The 22,648-nt window shown below is 38.5% G+C and overlaps 1 protein-coding gene across 5 annotated transcripts in view; it reads left to right on the top strand.

The window, feature by feature from the left end:
* atp2b4 (ATPase plasma membrane Ca2+ transporting 4) overlaps window positions 1–22,648 on the top strand; it is a 115,401-nt gene that overhangs the window by 57,647 nt on the left and 35,106 nt on the right. For 3 of the 5 annotated variants that reach the window (XM_053227074.1, XM_034314465.2, XM_034314466.2), the window contains exons 3-10: window positions 3,158–3,355; window positions 6,403–6,660; window positions 8,434–8,559; window positions 10,592–10,717; window positions 12,441–12,476; window positions 14,991–15,161; window positions 15,724–15,938; window positions 17,984–18,226. In XM_053227074.1, coding sequence (XP_053083049.1) covers window positions 3,158–3,355; window positions 6,403–6,660; window positions 8,434–8,559; window positions 10,592–10,717; window positions 12,441–12,476; window positions 14,991–15,161; window positions 15,724–15,938; window positions 17,984–18,226 — 1,373 coding nt within the window. The remainder of the gene's footprint in view (window positions 1–3,157; window positions 3,356–6,402; window positions 6,661–8,433; window positions 8,560–10,591; window positions 10,718–12,440; window positions 12,477–14,990; window positions 15,162–15,723; window positions 15,939–17,983; window positions 18,227–22,648) is intronic. The other 2 variants (XM_026935659.3, XM_026935661.3) reach the window with 1 other exon arrangement.

The following is a 22,648-nucleotide window of genomic DNA, read 5'->3' as shown; positions in this document are numbered from 1 at the left end:
CCAAACAGAGCACTTTTGGGATGCGCTAGTACAGGAGATTAGCAGAATGTGCGGATGTCAGAGGTACAGCACATCTCTGATGCAGCAATGTAAACATGGGCCAGAATGTCAGGAATGTTTCCAACCCCTTCTGGAATCCAAGCCATGAAGATTCAAGGCTGTTCTGAGAGCAAAATGTGGTTTTACCCAGTGCTAGTACTGTGTTCCTAATAAAGTGAGCGTATAATTTTATAGTTGTGAGAATTAATAATAGAGAATTATTAATAATTGTAAACATTTTACTTCAACTTCTGTATTAACATAAGTATATTTACGTATGTTACACAGCTGGATTAGAATTTTATGCTGTAAATGTTAATGTACTTGTATTTTTTTTCATTAATTTGTAGCTTTTCAATTTTATTTGATTTAAAAGCATCAGCAGAGATTTCAGTGGGTGTTGTCGTTTGTCATCTCTGAAAATTGTGCAAATAAATAATGATTGAGACGGTGGTCCAAAAAAAGAAAATGATAATAATTATAATATAATTTATGAAATAAAATAAATAAATTAAAAAAATTAGTTCCCACTCACATTGCAGTGGGAAAAGCTTTACTTCCAAGTGGGCATTTTATGATGACATTCTGTCTTGCACGCGCACACACACACGCTTACACACACACGGCCTTAGCTTTTTCATGGCTTTGTCTGCAGGCCATGCAATAAGCTGCCAGGTCAGAGGCGAGCTGGAGATTGGTTTTCTGTGACTTCGCTTCCACACACACCCACACACTCCTACTCACAGCGACCACCTGCTCCTGCTCTTGCTCTTGCTCTGGTATGGTTAGAAACTGTCGCATGTCCACCGAGTTCCTCCAGAGATCTGAGCAAAAAAGAGAAGAGAGACCTTGAGGAATGGTGGTACAATTACAGAGTGATAACACGCTCCCAGCGATCAGATGTCAGAGTTAATTAAAGGGGGGTGGGGGTGGGGAGGGGGGGTCATAAAAGGAAACACTTGGGACACCATAAACAGATGCCTCCAGTGGTCTGTCTCTCTCTCTCTCTCTTTGTCACTTTCATACACTCTGCATATTAACTATCCAACTGGCACAGTTATGGAGTGGATGTGATGTGGCTGTTTTGGAAGGGAGCGTCTGGGCTAACACATGCATTCAGCACACACGTACATGTGCGCAGACACCAAACACATCCACTAGCAATGGTGTGATTTATATGCTGTAATGGATCAAGTGAAAATAATATGCGTAGATAAAGCTTTTGTTTCCCCCAAATTTGCCCGGAACTACCCCCTCTTAGTGTTGTAAAGCTCTTTCGTGTACTTTCGATGCTGCTTGTAATGCTAACTCACCTAACTTTACAGCTATTGTGCTTATTTTGAGAGGTGGTACATGATTACTGGTATGCGAGCAGTGGGCGACACAGTGGTGCAGCAAGTAGCATTGCCGCCTTGCAGGGTTGCAGGGCTCTCCCCCGGCTCAGGGTTTGACGTGGTGAGCAATCTGGGATGCTTTTCTGCTCACCACGGTTGTAAAGAATGATTATTTGAGTTGCCGTAGCTTTTTTTGTCAGCTCAAGCCAGTCTGGCCATTCTCATCAACATGGCTTTTCTGCCTGGAGAACTGCTGGATGTTTTTTTTGTTTTTCGCACCATTCTGTGTAAAATCTAGAGAGTGTTGTGTGTGAAAATCCCAGGATATCAACAGTTTCTGAAATACTCAAACCACCATATCTGGCACCTACAACCATACCACAGTCACGAAGTTCATGTTTTATTTCCCTGTTCCGAAATTTGCTGTGAACATTAACTGAAGCTCTTGACCTGTATTTGCATGATTTTACGCATTGCGCTGCTGCCACATGATTGGCTGATTGTATAATTGCATGAATGAGTAGGTGTACAGGTGGTAATGATATACCATGATAAAGAAATCTGATTTGTTTAACTAATTTCATTAATCTGAAAACATATATCTTTACTGTTTGAAAGACCAAATAAAGGATAAGTGACATCTTGTTAGAGAATGCTCCAGCAGTGACCCTGAGCAAATAATTTTTTCCAGTGTGGAAAAATGACATTTAATGGCCTTTTCTTTGAAAATACAAAGTGGAATCTAAAGTTGACAGTGTGATGCCTGATGATCCAAAACCCTAATATGGTGTTATGATGTTAATTCAATTTTATTTGTATGGCTCTTTTAACAATGGACATTGTCAAAAAGCAGCTGTATAGAAATCCGGATGGAGATTTAGATCCTCAGTGAGCAAGAACGGCAAGAAAAAAATCTCCCTGAGGTGATTGATCATACTGTGAATTTTTCCTGCTATACATAGCCATTTTCTTACACCTGCAGTCATTGCTCTGTGTGTGCCTTGACGTTATCAGCAGAAAGTGTGATACAATGCGCTATGAAATGAAATCCAGCTGCAGCTCCAAAGCACGATCCACCCAGTTGGACTGTCTCCGTGGAACAGGGTGTGTTTAGGTTGGGCTTAACCTGCAACCTTTCTTGCCGTTAATGCTTTATGCTCTCTTGCACTTATGGAGACGTGAATGGAAACTCCAGTGGGTGTTGTCATTTATGACCTCTCAGTATTGTGCAAATTGAGGACTGAGAATTCTTTGCACAACAAGGGCTAGGCTGTTGACCAAATACAGCTTCTCCTTTAAGGAAACACTGACTGATTTCCATCCATGCAAAATGGTTCCCAGGGTTGACTAGAGGTCATTTACTGGATGATTGTCATTGAAATATCTACAGTTTGGTAAATGCATGTATTGTAAACAGAAATTATTAAGTTATTGACATTTCCACAGATGGAAAAATGCATGTTTATCTGACAGGGATTATTCTGTTACTTTTATCATAAACTGAAGTATTAAGTGTTGATACGCGTTATCATGGATAATCTTTGGAAAAGGAAAAAAAAAAAAAGTTTTTGAATGTGTACTTTTTCCTGATAAGAACCATTATATGCCAGAAAAAAATTCCCATGAAATCTTATATTATGCTGTGTCATGCTGCTGTGTTAATGGAAAATGATAGTTGTTTATCTTGATCGGCCATTTTATTCCAAGCTTTTGTGCTGTTAGTTTATAATTAGCATTGTTTTGCACAAAGCATTCACAGCGTTCCATTTGTTTTCGATCTCCAGGGCTCTCTGGAAACCCGGCGGACTTGGAAAAGCGCCACGCGGCCTTCGGAAGGAACTTTATCCCTCCTAAAAAGCCCAAGACCTTCCTGCAGCTGGTGTGGGAGGCGTTGCAGGACGTCACACTCATCATCTTGGAGATAGCTGCCATCATTTCTTTGGGCCTGTCCTTCTACCACCCACAAGGAGATGACAGTAATGGTGAGAAAGACAGCAGCATTTCAGGCTTCTCAACATTTGCATTGTATTGAGCTTAGGGATAATTACAAAGTTAGATAATTGGATTTGCATTTATTGATTTGGCGGAAGCTTTTATCCAAAGAAATAAGAGAGGCAGAATCCAATCCAAGGCGTTAAAAGAATCTGACAGTGGTAAGAAGTTTCCAGAACTAAGTTTGAACACAAACAAGTGTGAGGAAGGACCAGAACTAATCGTGAAATGAGTACTAATATTCGTGATTTCTGCGAGCATTAGTCACAAAGTAGTCAGTCAAACAATGTTACCATAGAGATAATCGTAACTGGAAAGAAATAAGGCTCACCAATAACATCCACAAGTTAGGGATGTTATTTTAGACTCTTACAAAATTAAAATAGTAAATTGAGCATGTTGAGTATTATTATTTAGTATTATTTTGAGTGTTATGTACTGTAGGACTAAAAACAACATTTACTAGATTAGAGCCAAAATCTCCCTTCCTGGCGTTATGATTGTTGTCATGAGCTGCATCTCAAATTTACATTCAAAAGGATTTACTAATCTAGAAGGTCCAGAATATTAATACACAAAACAGGCCTTTCAGATGAGTTTTTTTTTTTTTAATTTTTTTATTCAAACACTAACCATGGTAGGATAATCAGTTCGTGTTAATACTCAAACACAGTCTAGAATAGCACATACGTATGTGATTTTTAGACACAGCTCTAGTTTGTTCATTCTATTGGATTCATTTAGCTACATTATACTTATACTATCCCCATTATTTATTTTGGTACTGCACCATTTTGCGCAAATCACAGTATTAACGCTTTGAATGAACTCAGAATACGTGCAGCAGCCATCTTGTGCATATGCGTAGTTGAAAGCAAGTATAAACCCAGCCCACCACATCACAGTGCAGTATCCTGGGCCCAGGGTTATGAAACAAGTGTAAATGAAAAAAAAGTGTAAAAATGTGCAGGTAAAGGAAGAGATTTTTTTTGTCCGTGCCTATACAAAGTGCGACGCACGTTGCCACGTCTCATACTGCGGGGCTACATCAGTGCTTGAGTTCTGAAAGGTTGGCAGCAGGTCAAATTTGAGTTTTATTAAACACTGCGCTTTAAGCCACCACAGTCACTGAGCATTCACAAATGCTGCACTGTATAAAACACTTAATGCTTCATGGATTAACACATCCGTGTCTTTTCCCAGGTGTGCATGCGGCAGTTCAGATATTTGAATATTATTTGAACAATGCCTTGAAACATTTTCCTGCCCATCCCTATTACTGGTAACAGCAGAACTAGGTGTTCATCTGTTTATTTATTTATTCATTCGCCTTCAGTAAGTGCTTTATTCTGGTCAGAATTGTGGTGGATCTAGAACCTATACTGGGAACACTGGGTGTGAAGTGGGAATACACCATGGATGGGATGCCAAACTAGAAAATGAGGGGAAAAAAAAAGAAAGAAAATTGTCCACTAAAATTGCCCACTAGCAAGTGCTGTTTTTTTTGTTTTTTTGTTTTTTGCTACGCTACTCCAACTTTTGTAACAGTTGCTGTGCAAAGCAGAAATGACTAAGCTGAAAAGACGCTAGACATTCAGATATGCTAGCTCTGAGATATTCTAACTACTATTTACTGTAAGATTCGCTATAAAGCTGGAACATATTTCTAATTTAGCTAGAAATTGTGTACAAAACAGTTCAGTCTGGGGAGTTTCACTAGAGTTAGCTTGTTGCTAATAAGAAATTGATGGCAAGCCTTGCAAATTTCCAGGAATTAGCATTATCATAGCAGGGGTGATCGGAGTAGGAGTGGAATACAGTGGATTCCAAGTATTCAGTGTGAAAACAATGCTGTGTAAGGACTTCTTAGTGAGGATAAACTCACAGACAGATATTTTTTAGGCATTTTTCTGACAGAGGGATTAACTTGGGACTGTAGCAACGTCTTCAGTTCCAATAACAGCAATGGGACAAAACTTGAAATAGACTATATCGGTAGGGCCGAAATGCCATTTTTGAGACAGTAGAAACATTATGTGAAATAAAAATGTCAGCTACAATAATATAACTCGTAAACCGAAGTGACATATATCTTTAATATTTGAGCAGTCATGATTTAAGAGCTGTACATATGAAAACGATACGATGTGTCCAGGGCGCTCATATCTGCACAATGTTCTATCGCAGCTGACTGCTTTTAAATTTGTATTTTGTCAACACATTAGCTACTTTAGGCCTCTCTTATACTCGAAAGGTTTGATGTAGCCACTGCAGAGTTATGAGTTTGACCATATGGCTCACAGTGCAACCGTGACCTTAAAAATTATGTCGAGAAAATGAGGTCAGTGATGTTTAATCCAGTGTGGTAAATAATTCTTGTGGTCAGTGAGTTTGTTCCCTTCAGAGAATATGCATAATGTACTGCTATGTATTTTCAAAGTCAGAGCATGAGATGCTTTGCACCATTGTGTGCGTGTGTGTGTGTGTGTGTGTGTGTGTGTGTGTGTGTGTGTGTGTGTGTGCACGCATATGTGTGATTCCAGTGGGTGGCCAGGCCAAGTATGTTTTCCTGGTGGTCTGGAAATGTTATATATGTTTTTTAACGGCTTTGTAGTGGCTTTCAATGATGGTTTTTATAGATTTCAGTTAACTTTAGCAACAAAAGAGCTTGCTTTATTTGAAGCCACCAAAAAGTATAAGAAAATATGCATGCAGAATGGTGGTAAGGATTTTCGAAAACCTTTTTTTTTTTGCCCAAGTAAAGCTCACTTTCTATTCTTTCCCAGTTTATTAGGCACCCTCATTGGCCATTTAATTAGGTACATACTATGTTAGATATTCAATTAATGAGTGTAGCTTGTTTCTATGCACATGTGTTGGCCTCCCCATGCTGTTCTGAGTTTAATGGCTAAATTGTTTTTCTAGTTTTTTTTATGTTTGTGTGATAATTGTATGAGTTAATGAAATTAGTCCATTACAGAGTCTGTACTCATTGTGGTGTGGTGATTTATTTTTTTGTAATTGCTTTTTCTTCCAGCTTGTGGCCAGGCTGCTGGTGGTGTGGAGGATGAAGGTGAAGCCCAGGCGGGTTGGATCGAGGGCGCTGCTATCTTGTTTTCGGTGATCATCGTTGTGTTGGTGACGGCATTTAACGACTGGAGCAAAGAGAAGCAGTTCCGTGGGCTGCAGAGTCGCATCGAACAGGAGCAGAAGTTCACCGTCATCCGCAAGGGTCAAGTGATCCAGATCCCTGTGGCTGAGATCGTGGTGGGAGATATCGCGCAGATCAAATACGGTATGATGAGTTGACAAAGTGCATGATTAGGAAAATAGTCAAGGATGGGGTGGTGTGATGCGGCCCGACGCAAAGAAGAGACTTAATGTTATCACCTTGAGGTTGATTATTTTCCAATAACAGCACACCATGAAATGGTTTATTCCTCTTATGCCACAACAATTTGACATTTGCAAATTTTTTACATTTATTTATGTCATGTCTCAACATAACAATTACATGTCTTACTTTTTAACAGTTTATAGTTATTTTTTTCTAATGATGTGGAATGTCTACCAAGCAAGTTTGTTCCTGTTAGAATTTGTTGTAAGAGTGTTGTTCACTCACCATTCTCTCTTTTGTCCTTCTATTAAAGTTAATAAGACTTATTTAAACACACACATGCACACACACACACTTCAAGTTACCAAGAAACCAGAAAGAGCAAAGTCCTACTTGAAGACTCTCCGGTGGCTTTATAATTGATAAATAAATGTCCTATACAGAAAGCTTCACCGTATCAAATAAAAATTTATCAACATTGTCTGACCAGTCAGATTTGAGAATTCTTTGAGAATTTCATCTGTACATATTCCCTCATATTAAAGGTCACTTTATAATGGAAAGTAAAAAGAAAGTAAGAAAGGTAGGAGGACAAGAGGTGATAGCGTAGTGGGGGGAGGCTGTGTGTGTGTGTGTGTGTGAGCTGAGTGTGTAAATATGCTGAAGCTCTATGAGGTACAGTGGGAGGACATTGTGCAGTGCTTAAATATAAGATGGCAGCGAGTACATGCTGTAACTCCAGAAGAGACAGGGGGCTGATGTTGAAGTGTGGCTACAATATGTGCAGTGTGCTTCATTCCTAATAGTAATTGTATTTTCCTGGTATACTGTTACTTGTATATATTTGGCAAGCATCTTTATTCAAAGTGATTTATAAATGAGGCAGAATACATTCCAGGCCAGACAGAAAGTCAGACAGGGATAGTCCTGGGTTTTGAACTCACAACCTTCTGGTCATTGAGATACCACTGCTCAATAGGTTATTTAACAGCTGTGAAAGTGGTTTCAGGAATCCCTCTGGATCTATATGAGAGGAATACCATTTCTAAATCACACTTCGTTCTGAGTCATGTGCATCTCTTCTTCATTATTTTAGTTTCTTTCCGTCTTAGAAACAAGCTTTAGGTTGCATAGTGTCAATAGTAACAGATTATATATGCCCGGAGGTCCGAGGATCTTGTTTCAGCTCTAGCGCGGTTATGACTCATGCTAGCAGGCATAAGTGAGTCACAAGAGATCCACAGGAGAGCGCCGTCTCCATGGTGGCCAAACGCAAGCAGCCTCGCTCTCACTGCATCTCTGTCAATCTAATATCCTCTTGATAGTCTCACTCTCTTTCCTCCTTCTTTCTCTTTATGGCTTATATTCTCTTTATATTTTTATGAGATTCACTCCCGCATTTCCCCACCTTCACTCGCATTCTTTAACTATTATGTTGCTTGATTCAGTATAGCCCATTCTCTAATGAACATGAAAAAATAAACATATACAGCAGAGAGTACATATGTATATAGGAATATATATAGGAATATGTATATAGGAATATATATGATATATGTATATAAGAATATATATATATGAAACCGATTTCTGATTTGCACTTTCACCTGTGTAAAAGGTGTTTCACCTGTGTTTTAAAATCTTCCTATTTTGTAGCTATGAAATTAAGACCTTGCATGAGTCAGTTGCATGAGTAAAGAGAACACAAGGCTCATCATTCTGTGTCCTCAGGTGACCTGCTTCCCGCTGATGGGATTCTGATCCAAGGCAATGACCTGAAGATCGATGAGAGCTCTCTGACCGGAGAGTCAGATCAAGTAAAGAAGTCTCTTGAGAAAGACCCAATGCTATTGTCTGGTGAGTATCTGTTAGTTTAGTACTTTTTAGTCTACAGGGATGGAACGGTATGAAATATTTATAGTGCAATAACCATCCAAACCAATATTCTGGTTTCTGATATGTCACAGTATCTGCTTTAAACGGCACATTTTCATAAAGCATTACTGTGAATAACTTCTAACACTACGGTGGTATTGCAAATACTAAATTATTACATTTATTTTTAATGTACTTGGTAGAAAGTATTAAGTATGGCTATGTTCATGAAACAATCTACAATCCCTAATGAATTAATCATGAATCCATGGAAATTACTAGAAATCATGAAGTTGACATTTCATGAGATAAAAAAGCTAAGAACGATGAATAGGCTAGGTTAACCAAGCATGTTGCTAATCTGCATTTTAATGAAACACATTTACAACTAGCATTCATAGTGTCCTCTAGGGCACTATTCCACAGTTTTGGGGTCATATAATGCATCATGCAATGATGGCACATGCATCGTGCAACTTGTTCATTCCCATATTAAAGTATGAAATGTCTTAACCAGCACTTTGTAGTCAATGTGCAATTGTAGCAGACTTACAGCTAATATTAGAAATTTCTCTTTATCCAGACTTTTATGTCTTCAGCAAGTTCTTCCATTTTATGTAGCTGTGATGCTGGAATAGTACAGATCTGGCACAACTTGTAAGTGTAACTGGATATAAAGAGAGAATAATGGGGGCCTAAAACAGAACCTTGTGGGACACCTTATTGCACCACCTTGGGTTCTGAAGAATCTCTATTATTTAAGGAAGAACTGGCCTGTATAGCCTGACCATATTTTCAAGCATGTCCACTAAAATATAATGGCCAATATATAAAGTCCAGTAGAGAAACAGAAATGCATCCACAATCCGAGGCAAGCAGCTTGTCATTGACTACTTTAGCCAATGCTGATTCTGTATCATGATGCTTTACATGCAATTTATGTTTATTTTAAAAAAAACAGAGCTTTTCCATACAGTTAAATACATTGAAAAATGACCCAAATACATGAGCCATGACCCAAATGAGTGGCGAAATTATTATGCTTAGGAAGCGCTCCCCATAACTCCAGTCATAATTTCAGACAAGTACCCATGTGGTTGGTCTAAAGACAGTACTGAGGTGAATAGCTTATATCCACTGGGCCTTACTCATCTTACTAGAACAATGTAGATATTTTTTTGTTACATTTATTCATTTAAGTAGGCGTTATGAGTGAATATTGTCAGTACTATTATAATCATCTGGCTCTGTCTAATTCATCCTGGTGCTCTGCTTCTGCTTGGAGTTTCTGCACTTGTGACTCACTTTCTGCTGCTGTGTATGTTTCCACATAGATACCTTGAAGATTTGAACTTTTCAAAAACAGTTTATGACCAAGTCTCATCCTTGCTTCAGTGGAGAATCTTACCTGGATACTATAGTTTTTAACCTAAGAACTGCTGCTGTAATCATATAGATGGTTCTGTACTTATTGTATATATATATATATATATATATATATATATATATATATATATATATATATATATATATATATATATATATGTGTGTATATGTGTGTATATATATATATATATATATATTTTTTTTTTTTTTTTCATACTGTAAGCTTTCATAACCCCACTATCCTGTGTCACTCAGAAGAGGATGAATTCTCTTTTGAGTTTCTTTCTCATGTCGTCTCAGGGTTTTTTCTTGCCACTGTCACCTCTGCCTTGTTCATTACAGATGTAACTTTACATCCAGACTTATATAATGCTGCTTTTTGAACAATGTCTGTTAGAATTGCTGTACAATGTTGAATTGAATCGAATAATCCCACCCCTACATATCTACATATCACAATAGACACATGGGCATAGATTGTAGCTAGTTTGTAACCCTTGTATCTACTGTATGTCTTTGTATTTTTGATCACTGACCATAGTTTCTTCAGAGCTTCACACAATCTGCTAATTTTAAGATAGACTTTCTAAGCAAAGAATTGACTACACTTAACCTTGACCTTCTTCAGGAACTCATGTGATGGAGGGATCTGGGAGGATGGTGGTCACTGCCATTGGCCTGAACTCCCAGACCGGAATCATTTTCACTCTGCTTGGAGCCGGCGGTGAGGAGGAGGAGAAGAAAGTCAAGAAAGGTAAGTCGGCACATAGTTCGTCATCTTTGTATAAGTAGAAACCTGGCCAAATCACCCCAACTTTCCCTTCAAATACCCATGGGCAATAGCCTTCTCATCTTAACCCCTCAGAGGTAAGAGGCATTTGAGTGATATATCATTCAGTTTACTTTCTGCCCATCCGAGAACTCATTGTACCTAACCTACTACTAGGTTCAAGCATCACAAAAGATGCTTGAAGAAAAGATCAAGACGAAGAATTTGTCGGTGGAGATCAGTAACTCCCCACTTTGGTTTAATTCACATTAAACTAATCCCTTATCTTGAATTTTTTTTGTTTTGTTTTGTTGTTGTTGTTTGTTTTCTTTGTTTCTTTTTTTTTTGTGTATTTTTCTTTAACTTAACTGGTTTTCTTGGTCAGATTTACATTCCTCATCTTTGCTGGGCCGAACGTGTCATTTCTAAGGCAAGGTGTTCAGGAAGCCGGCTGTTCCAAAATGTAGTGTTTAATAAGATCTGAACAGAACACACAGAATGTCGATTTGAGAAGAAATGAATAAGCAGGTGTAGAAATGCAGTCAGGTGTCCATTTAACTGAATTTTCAAATCCTTGCTCAGCTACTCCTACAGTCAGAACAGCACATACACTGTCCGAGCACACACATGCAACCAACAGCTGGCATCACTCCATGCCCTCTGGATTTGATTTCCAATGGCTGCATGGGTTTTCCCTCCCAAGTTTGGCTCTATATTGTCTTATTTTGAATGTAAATCCAGTGTAAAATAGGGCTTTTGTTTAGGTTTTTCCAACATTCAATTTCGGTTTCCGTCTTGTTTGTTTTTTGAACCAATGTAACTTCAGCTTAATGTCAAGTTAGAAACATATTGAGGCATAAGCAGAGGTGCCAACATCTGAGGTTTAGCTGTAACCTCTTGCTACGCTGATATGGGAGACACCTGAAAACTACACTTTTCTGCTTTTTTCAGTTTTTCAGTAGACCAAATGCAAATAAAATTCACTCTGCAGACATTCATTTAAAGTGAAGAGACTCAGAACATGGAAAAACAAGCATTTACCTCTGGTAGTGTGTTTTGTCCACTGACATGTGCTAGGGCTTTGTAGTAAAATTCAGTTTTTTTTTCTTCCCACCTCTATGACTGCTAGGAGTTTCTTCTTAGCAATGTTGGCACCTTTGCATATGGAAAAAAAATCCTTTAAATCATTTGAAAACCGGCACTCTCAAGTCTCGATTTCTTGAGTGCAAATATTGCACTGCTGCGATGATGCATTGCAGCAACACATCCCTGAAATATTGCTCACTTTGAACACCATGACAGTTTTGGCAGCTTCATACATTTTTATCCCATTTAGCATTAGCAATTATACACTTCTTCTTTAAAAGTAATGGCCTGATTACTGGCTGATATATTCAGAGCCAGACATCAGTCGAAGTTAAACGTACAGTCCAGTAAATGAACAGAAGCAATAACTTTTATACATTCTAAAAACGGCTCTATAATTATCACGCAAAATGCCTGTGATTTATAATTAAAAATGAAGAGAGTTGACTGCTGTTTCTTGAGATGACACATTTTAGCCCGCACTCACATGTGTGAAGTTGTATTAATTTTATTTCTATCCTGTTTTTGAATCCTTTGCTTTCTTTTTGATTTGTGTCTGGTTCATTTACTTTAATCCATGTTATATATCAGTCCTCCGCCCTCTCTCTCTCGTTCTGAACAGGTAAAAAACAAGGAGCCCCTGAAAATCGCAACAAAGGTAACCCCCCCCCCCTTTCCCCCCCCTTCCCTTCCCATTCAGCGACAAGTCTTGGAGTCTCGTGTTAATCTCACTCACCTCACTCTAGCTTTTTGTCTCTCTCTCTCTTTCTCTCTCTTTCTCTTTCTTACTCTCCCGCTGTTGCTTTGACTCTCTTTCTGCTGAACCTATGGGAGCTTCTTCCCGCCTCGCTTTACCTGTGAAAGAGTGCAACTCTCATCTGCTGCAGCAGAGCTCAGCCTTATCCTACACTACACCTTAACCAACAAATTAGCCCCAGAATCACTAAGTGCATCACAAATATTTCAATATCACCATATTTAATGTGATTCACAGTGGACTTCCATTGAAGGCCCATTTTAAAGTAGTCATGTTGTTGGAAAATGATAAGCGAGAAAAGAAGCTCTTGCACTTTTGTTTTTAGGTACTAACAGTGAAGCCTAACCATTTTCTCATATGATTTAGAAGATTGTTGAAATTTAAACCCCTACCCTCCCCACCCCTCAACATCGGCATGGCAAACACCCACTATCTTCTTACAGGAATAAGGAAACTACAGCATCAACCAGCAAATTTGCACCAAATGTGCTTCAGGGTGGAGTTTCTCTTTAAGAGTACAGCAGACACGTGATGTGTGTGCACAGCTGCTCTTAGCCCAAGCGTGTGGAGCTTGAGTCAACGATTATTCAGTGCTAAAGGATGTATCTACCCTGTACAGGCTCCGCCCACTCCCTGCCTGCAATTGTGGACAGAGCATCTGCTTCAGACAGCAGCACTCTCATGACCCACATGGTGGAAAGTCAGACAAGCTTATAGAGTTATTCCTCTGAGAGTCCTTAGGCTTGCATTCATCTGCAGTTTTTCATTCAAGTCGGTGTTAGGGCTGCATTCTTTGTATAGCCTGAATAATAGCTCTGGGTTCGGCCGAGTGGGAGTTGCACCCTTTGCCAAATTGGTGGGCTGTAAATCGTTGTTTTTTTTCATCTATTTCTTGTTTGTTTTTTTTGTTTTTTTGTTGTTGTTTTTTGTGTGTCTCACTGTTGCCTCCTTCCAGGGTGTGCTCAGGAACCCATGCTGTCTCGTACACCGTATCCCACATTCACTGTGTGATTATTCTCTCTCTCGATCTCTTTCTTGCTCTCTCTTTTTCCTCTATCTCTCCTTTCTCTGCATCAGTTTAAAAAAAAGAATAAAACAATCTCCAAATTTTCAGCTTTTTCTTCCTCTTGGTTGTTGTTTTGTGCTTACTATATATCTGGTTGTGTTTTTTTTTCTGATTAATTATTATTATTATTTATTTATTTATTTATTTATTTATTTTTGTTATTTATTGAGTCTGAATTTTGTCTGTAACACACTCGTCCCCTTCCCTCCTTGTCATGCGTGCTGTCAGTCCGTCAGTCTTAGCCTTCAGGGTGCCTTGTATTACTTTTAAGTGCCTTGTTTTACTTGGGAACTCATTAATTTTCATATGCTACCATTTCAGTATTGGAAATGACATTCCAGGATAATTTTACACTGCTGTACAGGGGCCCTGGGTTATCCACCAGCCCTCATGGCAGAGATAGGCAGGAAATTGGGGGGTGGGATCAATGTTTGACCATAGCAAAAAGCCTGAATTGGATCTTAGATCCCATTATGCTTCTATTTTAGTCAGATGTCCAGTAATGCAATAGGTCTGTCTGAGGAATAATTGAGTTATGACAGTCGAACTCTAAGATACAGCGATAAGTGTTTTTGTGGAAGGCGGTTTTACCCTGATCATATCTGTCTTTTGTTCAGTGCCTGGTCCCCAACATCAGTCTAGAAAATGAATAATTCGGTTAGGTTAAATGAGGCGGCACTGAGTCACCCAATAGTGTAAGAGTAGAGTCGGTGAATTGTGGAAAGTCATTCCACAGTGAATAGATAAGATGTTAAAAACACTCCTGAGCAGACTAAAGTATAAAATGAAGTTAGACTTCCCATTTTCGAAAGATCTCACTCAGATAACTATTTGAGTTTTGTAGAATGTATAAAGGTTTTTTTTAAAAAAAAAAAAAAAGCCTATATATTGTGTATGTATATTCAGTATACATATAATGCTATGTTCGGCCTGCAAAGATAGTCTCACAGGCCATATCATGGATCAATAATGTTATAAATGCAAAGCAGCATTAATAGGAATGTTTAGTATTGTGTTCTGAATTTATGACTTTGCCTTTAATATTTCATCCATGTTCATAAGTAACTTGCTTTAATAACAGCTTGTTCTTAGCCAGGTCTGAGTCATTCCATTAATATCCCCTAATGTAAAAAAAAAAAAAAAAAAAAAAAGAAAGTGTTTCTTGCTCTCTTTGACTTCCAGCCATCACTGAACTGCCTACTGTTTCCCCTCTGCCCTTCATCCCTTCTCCTTTATCCGTTTTTTTTTGTTTGTTTGTTTGTTTCGTTGTTGTTGTGGTGTTTTTTTTATTTGTTTTTTAATTTTTTTTTTGCATGCTCTTCCTTCATTCCCATTTCTTTCTCCTCTAGCCAAGACCCAGGATGGCATCGCTCTGGAGATCCAGCCTCTGAAGAGTGAGGAGGGAGCCGAATGCGAGGAGAAAGAGGAGAAAGAAGTGAAGAAGGTCAATGTCACCAAGAAGGAGAAGTCTGTCCTGCAGGGCAAGCTGACCAGATTGGCTGTGCAGATCGGAAAAGCAGGTCCGGGAATTTAAAGCAAACTGATTTGTAATCAGTCTAATACAATTATATTATTCTGACATGTTCCAGTTGGATTTTTGCTGAGGTAAATTAACAGTGTGGATAGACGTGGACGTTCATCAGAGTAGAATTACATTTAACATAATAATCGCTTCCCAGCATGACAAGAGTTGGCCAAAATTAAAGCTCTCCTGCTATTTTGTGCTACACAGAATATTTATATTAATTAGTTTCTGGGAGGTTGTACACGAACCGACTGCTTGTTTGCATTATCATGAACAAACTCAGCAAATGAGTTCATTTGTCATACCCTCTCCTGGTTCAGTGCATTTATTTAACTTACTGTGTAAAGAAACAGTGTCAGCAAGCATAAAAACAGACCTGTGCCTTTGGGCCGTACTCCACATCATTCTCACTTTCTACAGCATGTCTTAATAAAATCAGATTCAGATGGTGCACAGCTGTTAATATTGAGGGTTAGAAGTAGTCAGTGAACACAGCTTCCTGCTCATTCCCTTCCTCTAGGGCTGTATTGTCCTTCAACTGCTTTTCTTCTCTGCAGGTCTCATCATGTCTGCCGTGACCGTCATCATCCTCATCTTGTACTTCGTGATCGATACATTCGGGGTGCAGGGACGAGAGTGGAAGGCCGAATGCACACCCATCTACATTCAGTACTTTGTCAAGTTCTTCATCATTGGTGTGACGGTGCTGGTGGTCGCTGTTCCTGAAGGGCTTCCGCTTGCCGTCACCATTTCACTCGCCTACTCTGTCAAGGTGAGTTTTTCCAGAATTTTTCCACCCATAATGAATTATAGGGGCCACTTACCGTCAACAGATTCCTTTTGCACACGTATTTAGGTGTTGGAGCCTAATAGTGTGTTTACGTCACTGAACCGAATTTATCGAACGTTTAGTAAAGTTGTGTGTAAATATTTTTGCAGGCCAAACCGAACGAAAGAAACGTTATCTTCATTTTCATACGCCCATGACATTCATTAAATTGGAACACACACAGCTGAAAACATGGAGTGCACTAACTTTTTCAGTAATGCAGCTCAGCAGTTGCAGCGTGTCGGCTAACACAGGCACACACTAACTCTTTCTTCATTTATACACCGACACATTTCTTTGTTCTAATTGAACGACTGCTCTTATTTTTCTTTATTTATGTATTTCTTTTGGATTTAGTTTTTGTGAAATGAGTTTCACAAATTTTCATTAAAACTCCTATGTGTAATTGACAGTGTAATCCGTACGTAAAATTCTAGTAACTCACCGATTATATGTAAATAAAATATGTGTATGTCTCATATGTAAATTTACACAAACTCAGGAGCTCTCATAATTGGATTTTCATGGATACAATATTGTTTGTATTAATGCTCCTGCGAGCGATTTGACTAAATTAGTTCATATCAGCTTGATAAATGATGCCCATTTTCCGTGAGCAAAAATGTGGAAAAGTCTGTCTCGCTATTAAAGTGATTAGTTGTAGAATGTCTAGATTTGGCTTAGTGCTTGAGTCTCAGACATTTCCTGCATAATAAATAGTGTCATGTAACTTTCTGTTTGACTTTAAGGTATCCATAGAAACAACATGATCAGGTCTGTAGACTCTCCTAGCCGTCATATTGTAATTACCTTCATTTTGAGGTGACATGAACATGTAATAAGCATGTGCTGTGGCAGCGTGACATTTGGACGTTTGCTGTGGCAGTGTGACAGTAAAGGAAAGGAGCTATGTTTGTTTAAATATTATATTTTCAAACTACTAGGTTCATTGTTCAGTGACTATACATTTAAAGCAGAATTTTAACATGAATGCGAATTAATCGAATTGGGATATATTCGTCACATATTACATTTACTTTGCTGATTCAATAAGCAGCCTTTAAATTTGTAAAAATAAATAAATAAATGTGCAGGTATGCATGTTAGCTTCCACGTTCTGTAATTTCTGATATTTCAAGAGCCATAGTTTGATTTTGACTCATAATATATGTGAGCATTATTAACCCCGTTAAGTCAAAGACACACACAAACCCCAGTGGTGCTGTAAATATCTAAGAATACGTTGGCAAACATAGGTTTCATTCTCATCGATTTTGTCAATATAGTCAAAATGTTCAGCCATTTTCTTCTAACTGCTATTTCTGATAGCTATTTATGAGGGATGTTGTACATACATGGTGTTGCATTGGAAATGTGTTCTTGATTCACACAGTAGTTCTAACATGCATGGTGCTGGTGTAGCAGCTTTATAATGTCCTGGGGAAAAAACAAAAAAATTGACCTGTTGAAGCAACTGCCCATGAAACTGTAGAAAATAATCAAATAGACTCTAAAACTTAGCTGTAAATCAGGTTTAAGGCTGAAACCCAACAACTGTTATGAGTCAGGTGGTCAGTCATTCCTCAGGTTCTCTAAATAATTAATCATCTGCAATAAGCACATGAAATCTCAGACACAACTGAAAAACGGGAAAAGAGGGAGGAGAATCCAAACGCAGTTAACTGTTTCATTTAAGCTTATTTTCATTTTTAAGTTACTACTTAAGGTTAAGTGTGCAAGCTAAATATAAAAACCTTATTACAGGTTACGTAGTGTCAACTTGTTACGTAGCATTTACTTTAATTTTTGCTGTACTACATTAGTGCAACTTGATTGATGGCATTGCTCCATTACCGGCAGAGATCTTAACCATATGAAGTGTGTTTCTTGACTAACTCATTGACACACTCGTAACATGGAATTGAACCTGCTGCCGAGGGCCATCACTCTGCTCAAACTGGGTCACGCTCTGTTTTTCCTTTCAACAGAAAATGATGAAAGACAACAACCTGGTGAGGCACCTGGATGCCTGCGAGACCATGGGCAATGCCACAGCCATCTGTTCTGACAAGACCGGCACACTCACCATGAACCGCATGACCGTGGTGCAGGCCTACATAGGTGACACACACTACAAGAAAGTTCCGGAGCCTGAGGCCATCAAACCTGAGATTCTGGAGCTCATTGTTAACAGCATCTCCATCAACTCGGCCTACACCACCAAGATCCTGGTGAGAGAGAGAGTTTTTATAATGTCCTTGTTTTGTTGTAGTCTTTTGTGCTGTTTCACCTAATCTAGAGATCATGTTTCTGACTCTCTAATCATTGATGCGCCAATTTCGTAAGGAATAAAATGCATATTTATTAAATTATTTACATTGCATCAGACCAGCCTTGTTACTGTTGCAGAGAGTGGTAACTACAGTACATTTTCCTAGTGGATGTTCATGAATGATAGCTCTTCTGCATTTTGAATGAACAAATTACCAAATTGACGGCACATTTGTACACCAATGTCCTGTATTATGAGCAAAAAAAATACTATTTAGTCTGTAAGGATTAGAAGGAAAAGAAGTTATTATTACCGCCTCAAAGTTAGTTATGTTCCAGCAGCATGTACCTCTTATGTTTCATTCCTCTTATACCACAACAATTTGCCAATGATTACATTTTTTAAAAAAATAATTAATAATGAACAACGTCATCTTTTTACCCGTTCATACAGAATCTGAAGCTACAGTGATCACAGGCTCACCGCAATAAGACAGTTGAAGCCTGGAAAAAGACCAGGCAACAGTTTTCCAACCTTCAGCAGTGCAGTTTCTGTCAGTCTGTACCCACTGTAGCCTCAGATTCCTTTTGTGAACCCCGATGTTGTGTTGTGCTGTTGTAGCTGATCCACCTCAAAGTTTGGCATGTTGTGCGTTCTGATATGCTTTTCTGCACAACGTGGTTGTAAAGAGTGATTATTTGGGATACAGTAGTTTCCTGTCAGCTCGAACCAGTCTGGCCATTCTCCTTTGACCTCTCTGAACAAAGTTGCAGAACTTGCAACCCGCTGGAATTTTTATTTATTTATTTATTTTCCCCACACCATTCTGTTTGATTGAGCAGGTGTACAGGTGTTCTTAATAAAGAGGATAATTAGTGTAGTTACATTCAATGGTGTGGAATGTCCATGAAACATAGTTAGTTCCTGTTATCAATTGCATTGTAGCGGCTATAAACCTCACCTGCCTTCTTGAAGTTAATAAGACGCAGCTTGGCATGTTGGAGAGAAACCAGAAAGTCTTCTGACCCTTACAAAGCACTGATGCTGAAACTCCTCTATAAATATTAAATAAACATCTCCTTGTAGAACACTTCACCAAATTAACGCTGATATGTTTTTCTTTGTTCCTAGCACTATTTTTAATCCTTTTATTATTAACCTTAGATTATTGTGAAGCGACTGCTATACGAGTCCCTTTGAATGAGTTGTTGCTATAGAAACCAGTATTACAGTGAACACTTCAGTAGAAACCCATGATTTGAATTACAGATCTGTTGAATAGAAAATTATCTGAACTTCTGACCAGTCAGAGTCCACAGTTCAATAGCACTCTGGTTAAAAAAAAAAAAAAAAAGTGTCTCCTCTCAAAGTTTAAAGGAAACTCTCACCACAGGACACTAGCAGTATTAACGGCTGGTTAAATAATTAGTCATGGCAATGTTTCTGACGAGGATAATAAGCTACTCGTGGGTGAAAATCGTTCTTGATAAACACTTATAAAGTTAAGAGTGAGGCAGTGAGTGCAGCCGTGACTCACTCACCCCGTATATGTGTTTTGTTCATTTAGTCATTGTTTAGTAATTGGGAATTTATTGTTCAGAACATATTAAATATTTGCTAAATGATTTGTTTTAAGATGTTCTCACGCTTTTGTTTCTTTCCTTTTCTTGCTGTACATAAATTGAGGTCAATCGGATGAAATAATGTAATTACAAATGCAAGTGGTGCAGAATGTACACTTTTCATGCATCAGATTATACTGAGAAACAAATCTCAAATCTTGATCTTGATTTTAATCCAATTTTTTTATGTAGCCCTTTTAACTTTTAGATTTTTATTTTTTTTCCATTTATATCCCTGAGGAGCCATACTCGGTTCATTTGCTCACATTTGTCCTTTTTAAACTTGCTGTCCTTCTTTGGCTGAAGAGCTATAAAAATGTAGTGTGTCATTTATGGGTTAACCTTGAAGAGGGTCTGCTTGTGAAGTGTTTTTGGCAATATGTCAGCTTTCTCTTAATGAGAACTGTGGCCTTGAGGAAGACACTTGAGTGAATGTTTTCAGTTCAAGCCAACTTTTTTTGCCTCTACTTTCTTGTGCTCTGTGTAAGTAATTGACTCCTTCGTCCTTTCGTCCTTTGCATCAGCTTGAGAGCAGCCGTGACATTCTCACCCCATATATAGGGCCTTTCGCACCGCGGGAACCTTTTCATAGTACCTGAACTAATTGTGGAACTACCCACTTTTTGGCGTTTTCCCACCTCCGGAAGTGGGTGTAATTTTAGTACCAGACTGCCTTTTTCGAGAACCAAATTAGCTCCTACTCCGGAGCAGGGTCTAACCAGCACAACTGGTACTATCCGTGATGTAAGTAGACGTTGATTGGCCAAACGCGTACGAAAACGCCCTCACCCGCCATGATTTAAAACGTCGTGTAAACATACTGTAGTGTCGACTTATTTCGCAAGTATGGTGAACAGCGATAGATGGACGCGAGATACAACAAAAACACAGCTCCGATCACAGCGTCCTCCATCCTCTGGTTGTTTACGTCGTTCTTCTTTGTTTCCGTTGTTGAACGCCGCGCACAAATGACGTCGCTGTCGACCAGCTTATGTCACTTCCTAGTGCCCACTGTCGGTGCGAATGCAACCCTTTAAACGGTACTGAGAAATAGTTCGCGCAAAATCGCCCAGTACTTTAGTACTGTAAATTTAGTTCTGGAACTAAAGCGGTGCGAAAGGCCCTTTTGTGTTTTTGCGTTCCACAAAACCGAACGAACCCTTAGCCAAACATATAAGTGAGTTTTAGTATGTGGTCAGCATAAACATTTGCAATTACCTGCAACATATTAGTAGTTAGTGTGGTCGTGTCTCACTCTTTATTTTGTGCTTTTATTTTGTGGAAATGCTTTTAGGGGAGCTTCCCTTTCAAATGCTGAACTTTCTGTTGTATCAGCGCTGATACTGAATACTGATCTTGTTTTATATAAGAGTAGAAACATGGCACATGTACGAAACACGTATGAATTAGTAGCCTGGACTCCAATGTGAATTTCATATCTGGGCTATTAGCAAATAAAAGAAAAAGCCCTACTCCTTATTGACGTTCACGAAACAAGTTTTCATCTGGCGCGTAGCTAAGACACTTCATGACGCATCTTGCTACTGTAACTATAGCACGAGCTAATCGTTCCAAATCCCACCACCTGCTGCGCTACACACATCAGCTGAGATGCAAGGAAGGAGAATCAGGAGACCAGTTTTTATTAGAGGTAAATAACATGCGTGGGTGACACAAACAGGAGCATGCAGGTATCTGATATGTGGAGACACTGACCAAGAAAAAAAAAAGTTTGCCACAAAGCCGTCAGCTCCCCTGCTAGCACAAATACGTCACAGTTGAAACATATCACAAAATACATAAAGGTTTTAGTCAGATTGATTTATATCTTTTATATGCAGTGCAGGGACAGAACACATCTCATAGCTGAAATGTTGGCCAATACGTTTCGTTGAAGGTGCACACACTATGTGCTATGCTAGAAGGTATATTAGAATATTGTTAGAAGGTTATAATGATCATGTACTTGTTTGTTACTCTTAGTCTGGGTTCATGGAGCTAACTAGCTCACCATATGTTAGAAAATTATATCTTTTTTACTTTTTGTCATAAACAGTTTAGGTTTTCAGGCAAACAAAACATGGGAGTGGGCAAGTGCATTGGAACTTGCCTGTGGGGATAGCTAATGAACTTGTTTTCTCCACTTCTGATGTATTTATTGTCAGTGATTGAGGAAGCAATTTTGCCTGCTGAGTCACACTGATGTCTTCTGATTATATTTTGGACCAAAAAAAAAAAACAAAAAACCTTAACCCCTTAGATTACCAGGACCTTGTTGGTAAGTCCAGAATTTTACTGTAGTTATAGCAAAAGTCATAATAGATAAGGAATCATTTTCCATCATTGCATAGTTCAAATGTCCATGGTGTGACAGGTTATGTTAAGATCACGATCTATCTACCAATTAATCAATTAATCAATCAATTAATTAATGTTATTAAACCCAGTAGCTGAAGAGAAAAGACACATGCTCCATTTATGTGTTTGTGTGAAATTCAAAAGCCCTTGTAACAAACAATGGGCTTCATTTATGAAGCTGTATACAAATGTATTTATTCATAAATATATAGTTCATAGGAGCATTTACACATGAAATTTGGTGTTCGTGAAAATACTGTAATTTCAGAAAAGCATTCATATCCCACTTGTGTGTGTAAATTTACACATAAGAAGACTAACTAGCTTATCTTAAAATCTCATTTGATTGGCTTTAGATCACAATATTTGCCAGGATTACTGCACTTTTATGTATGGATCAT

This window comes from Pangasianodon hypophthalmus, chromosome 20 (assembly GCF_027358585.1).
Source record: "Pangasianodon hypophthalmus isolate fPanHyp1 chromosome 20, fPanHyp1.pri, whole genome shotgun sequence".
Classification (NCBI taxonomy): Eukaryota; Metazoa; Chordata; class Actinopteri; order Siluriformes; family Pangasiidae; genus Pangasianodon; species Pangasianodon hypophthalmus.
This window is presented reverse-complemented; position numbering and strand designations above follow the sequence as displayed.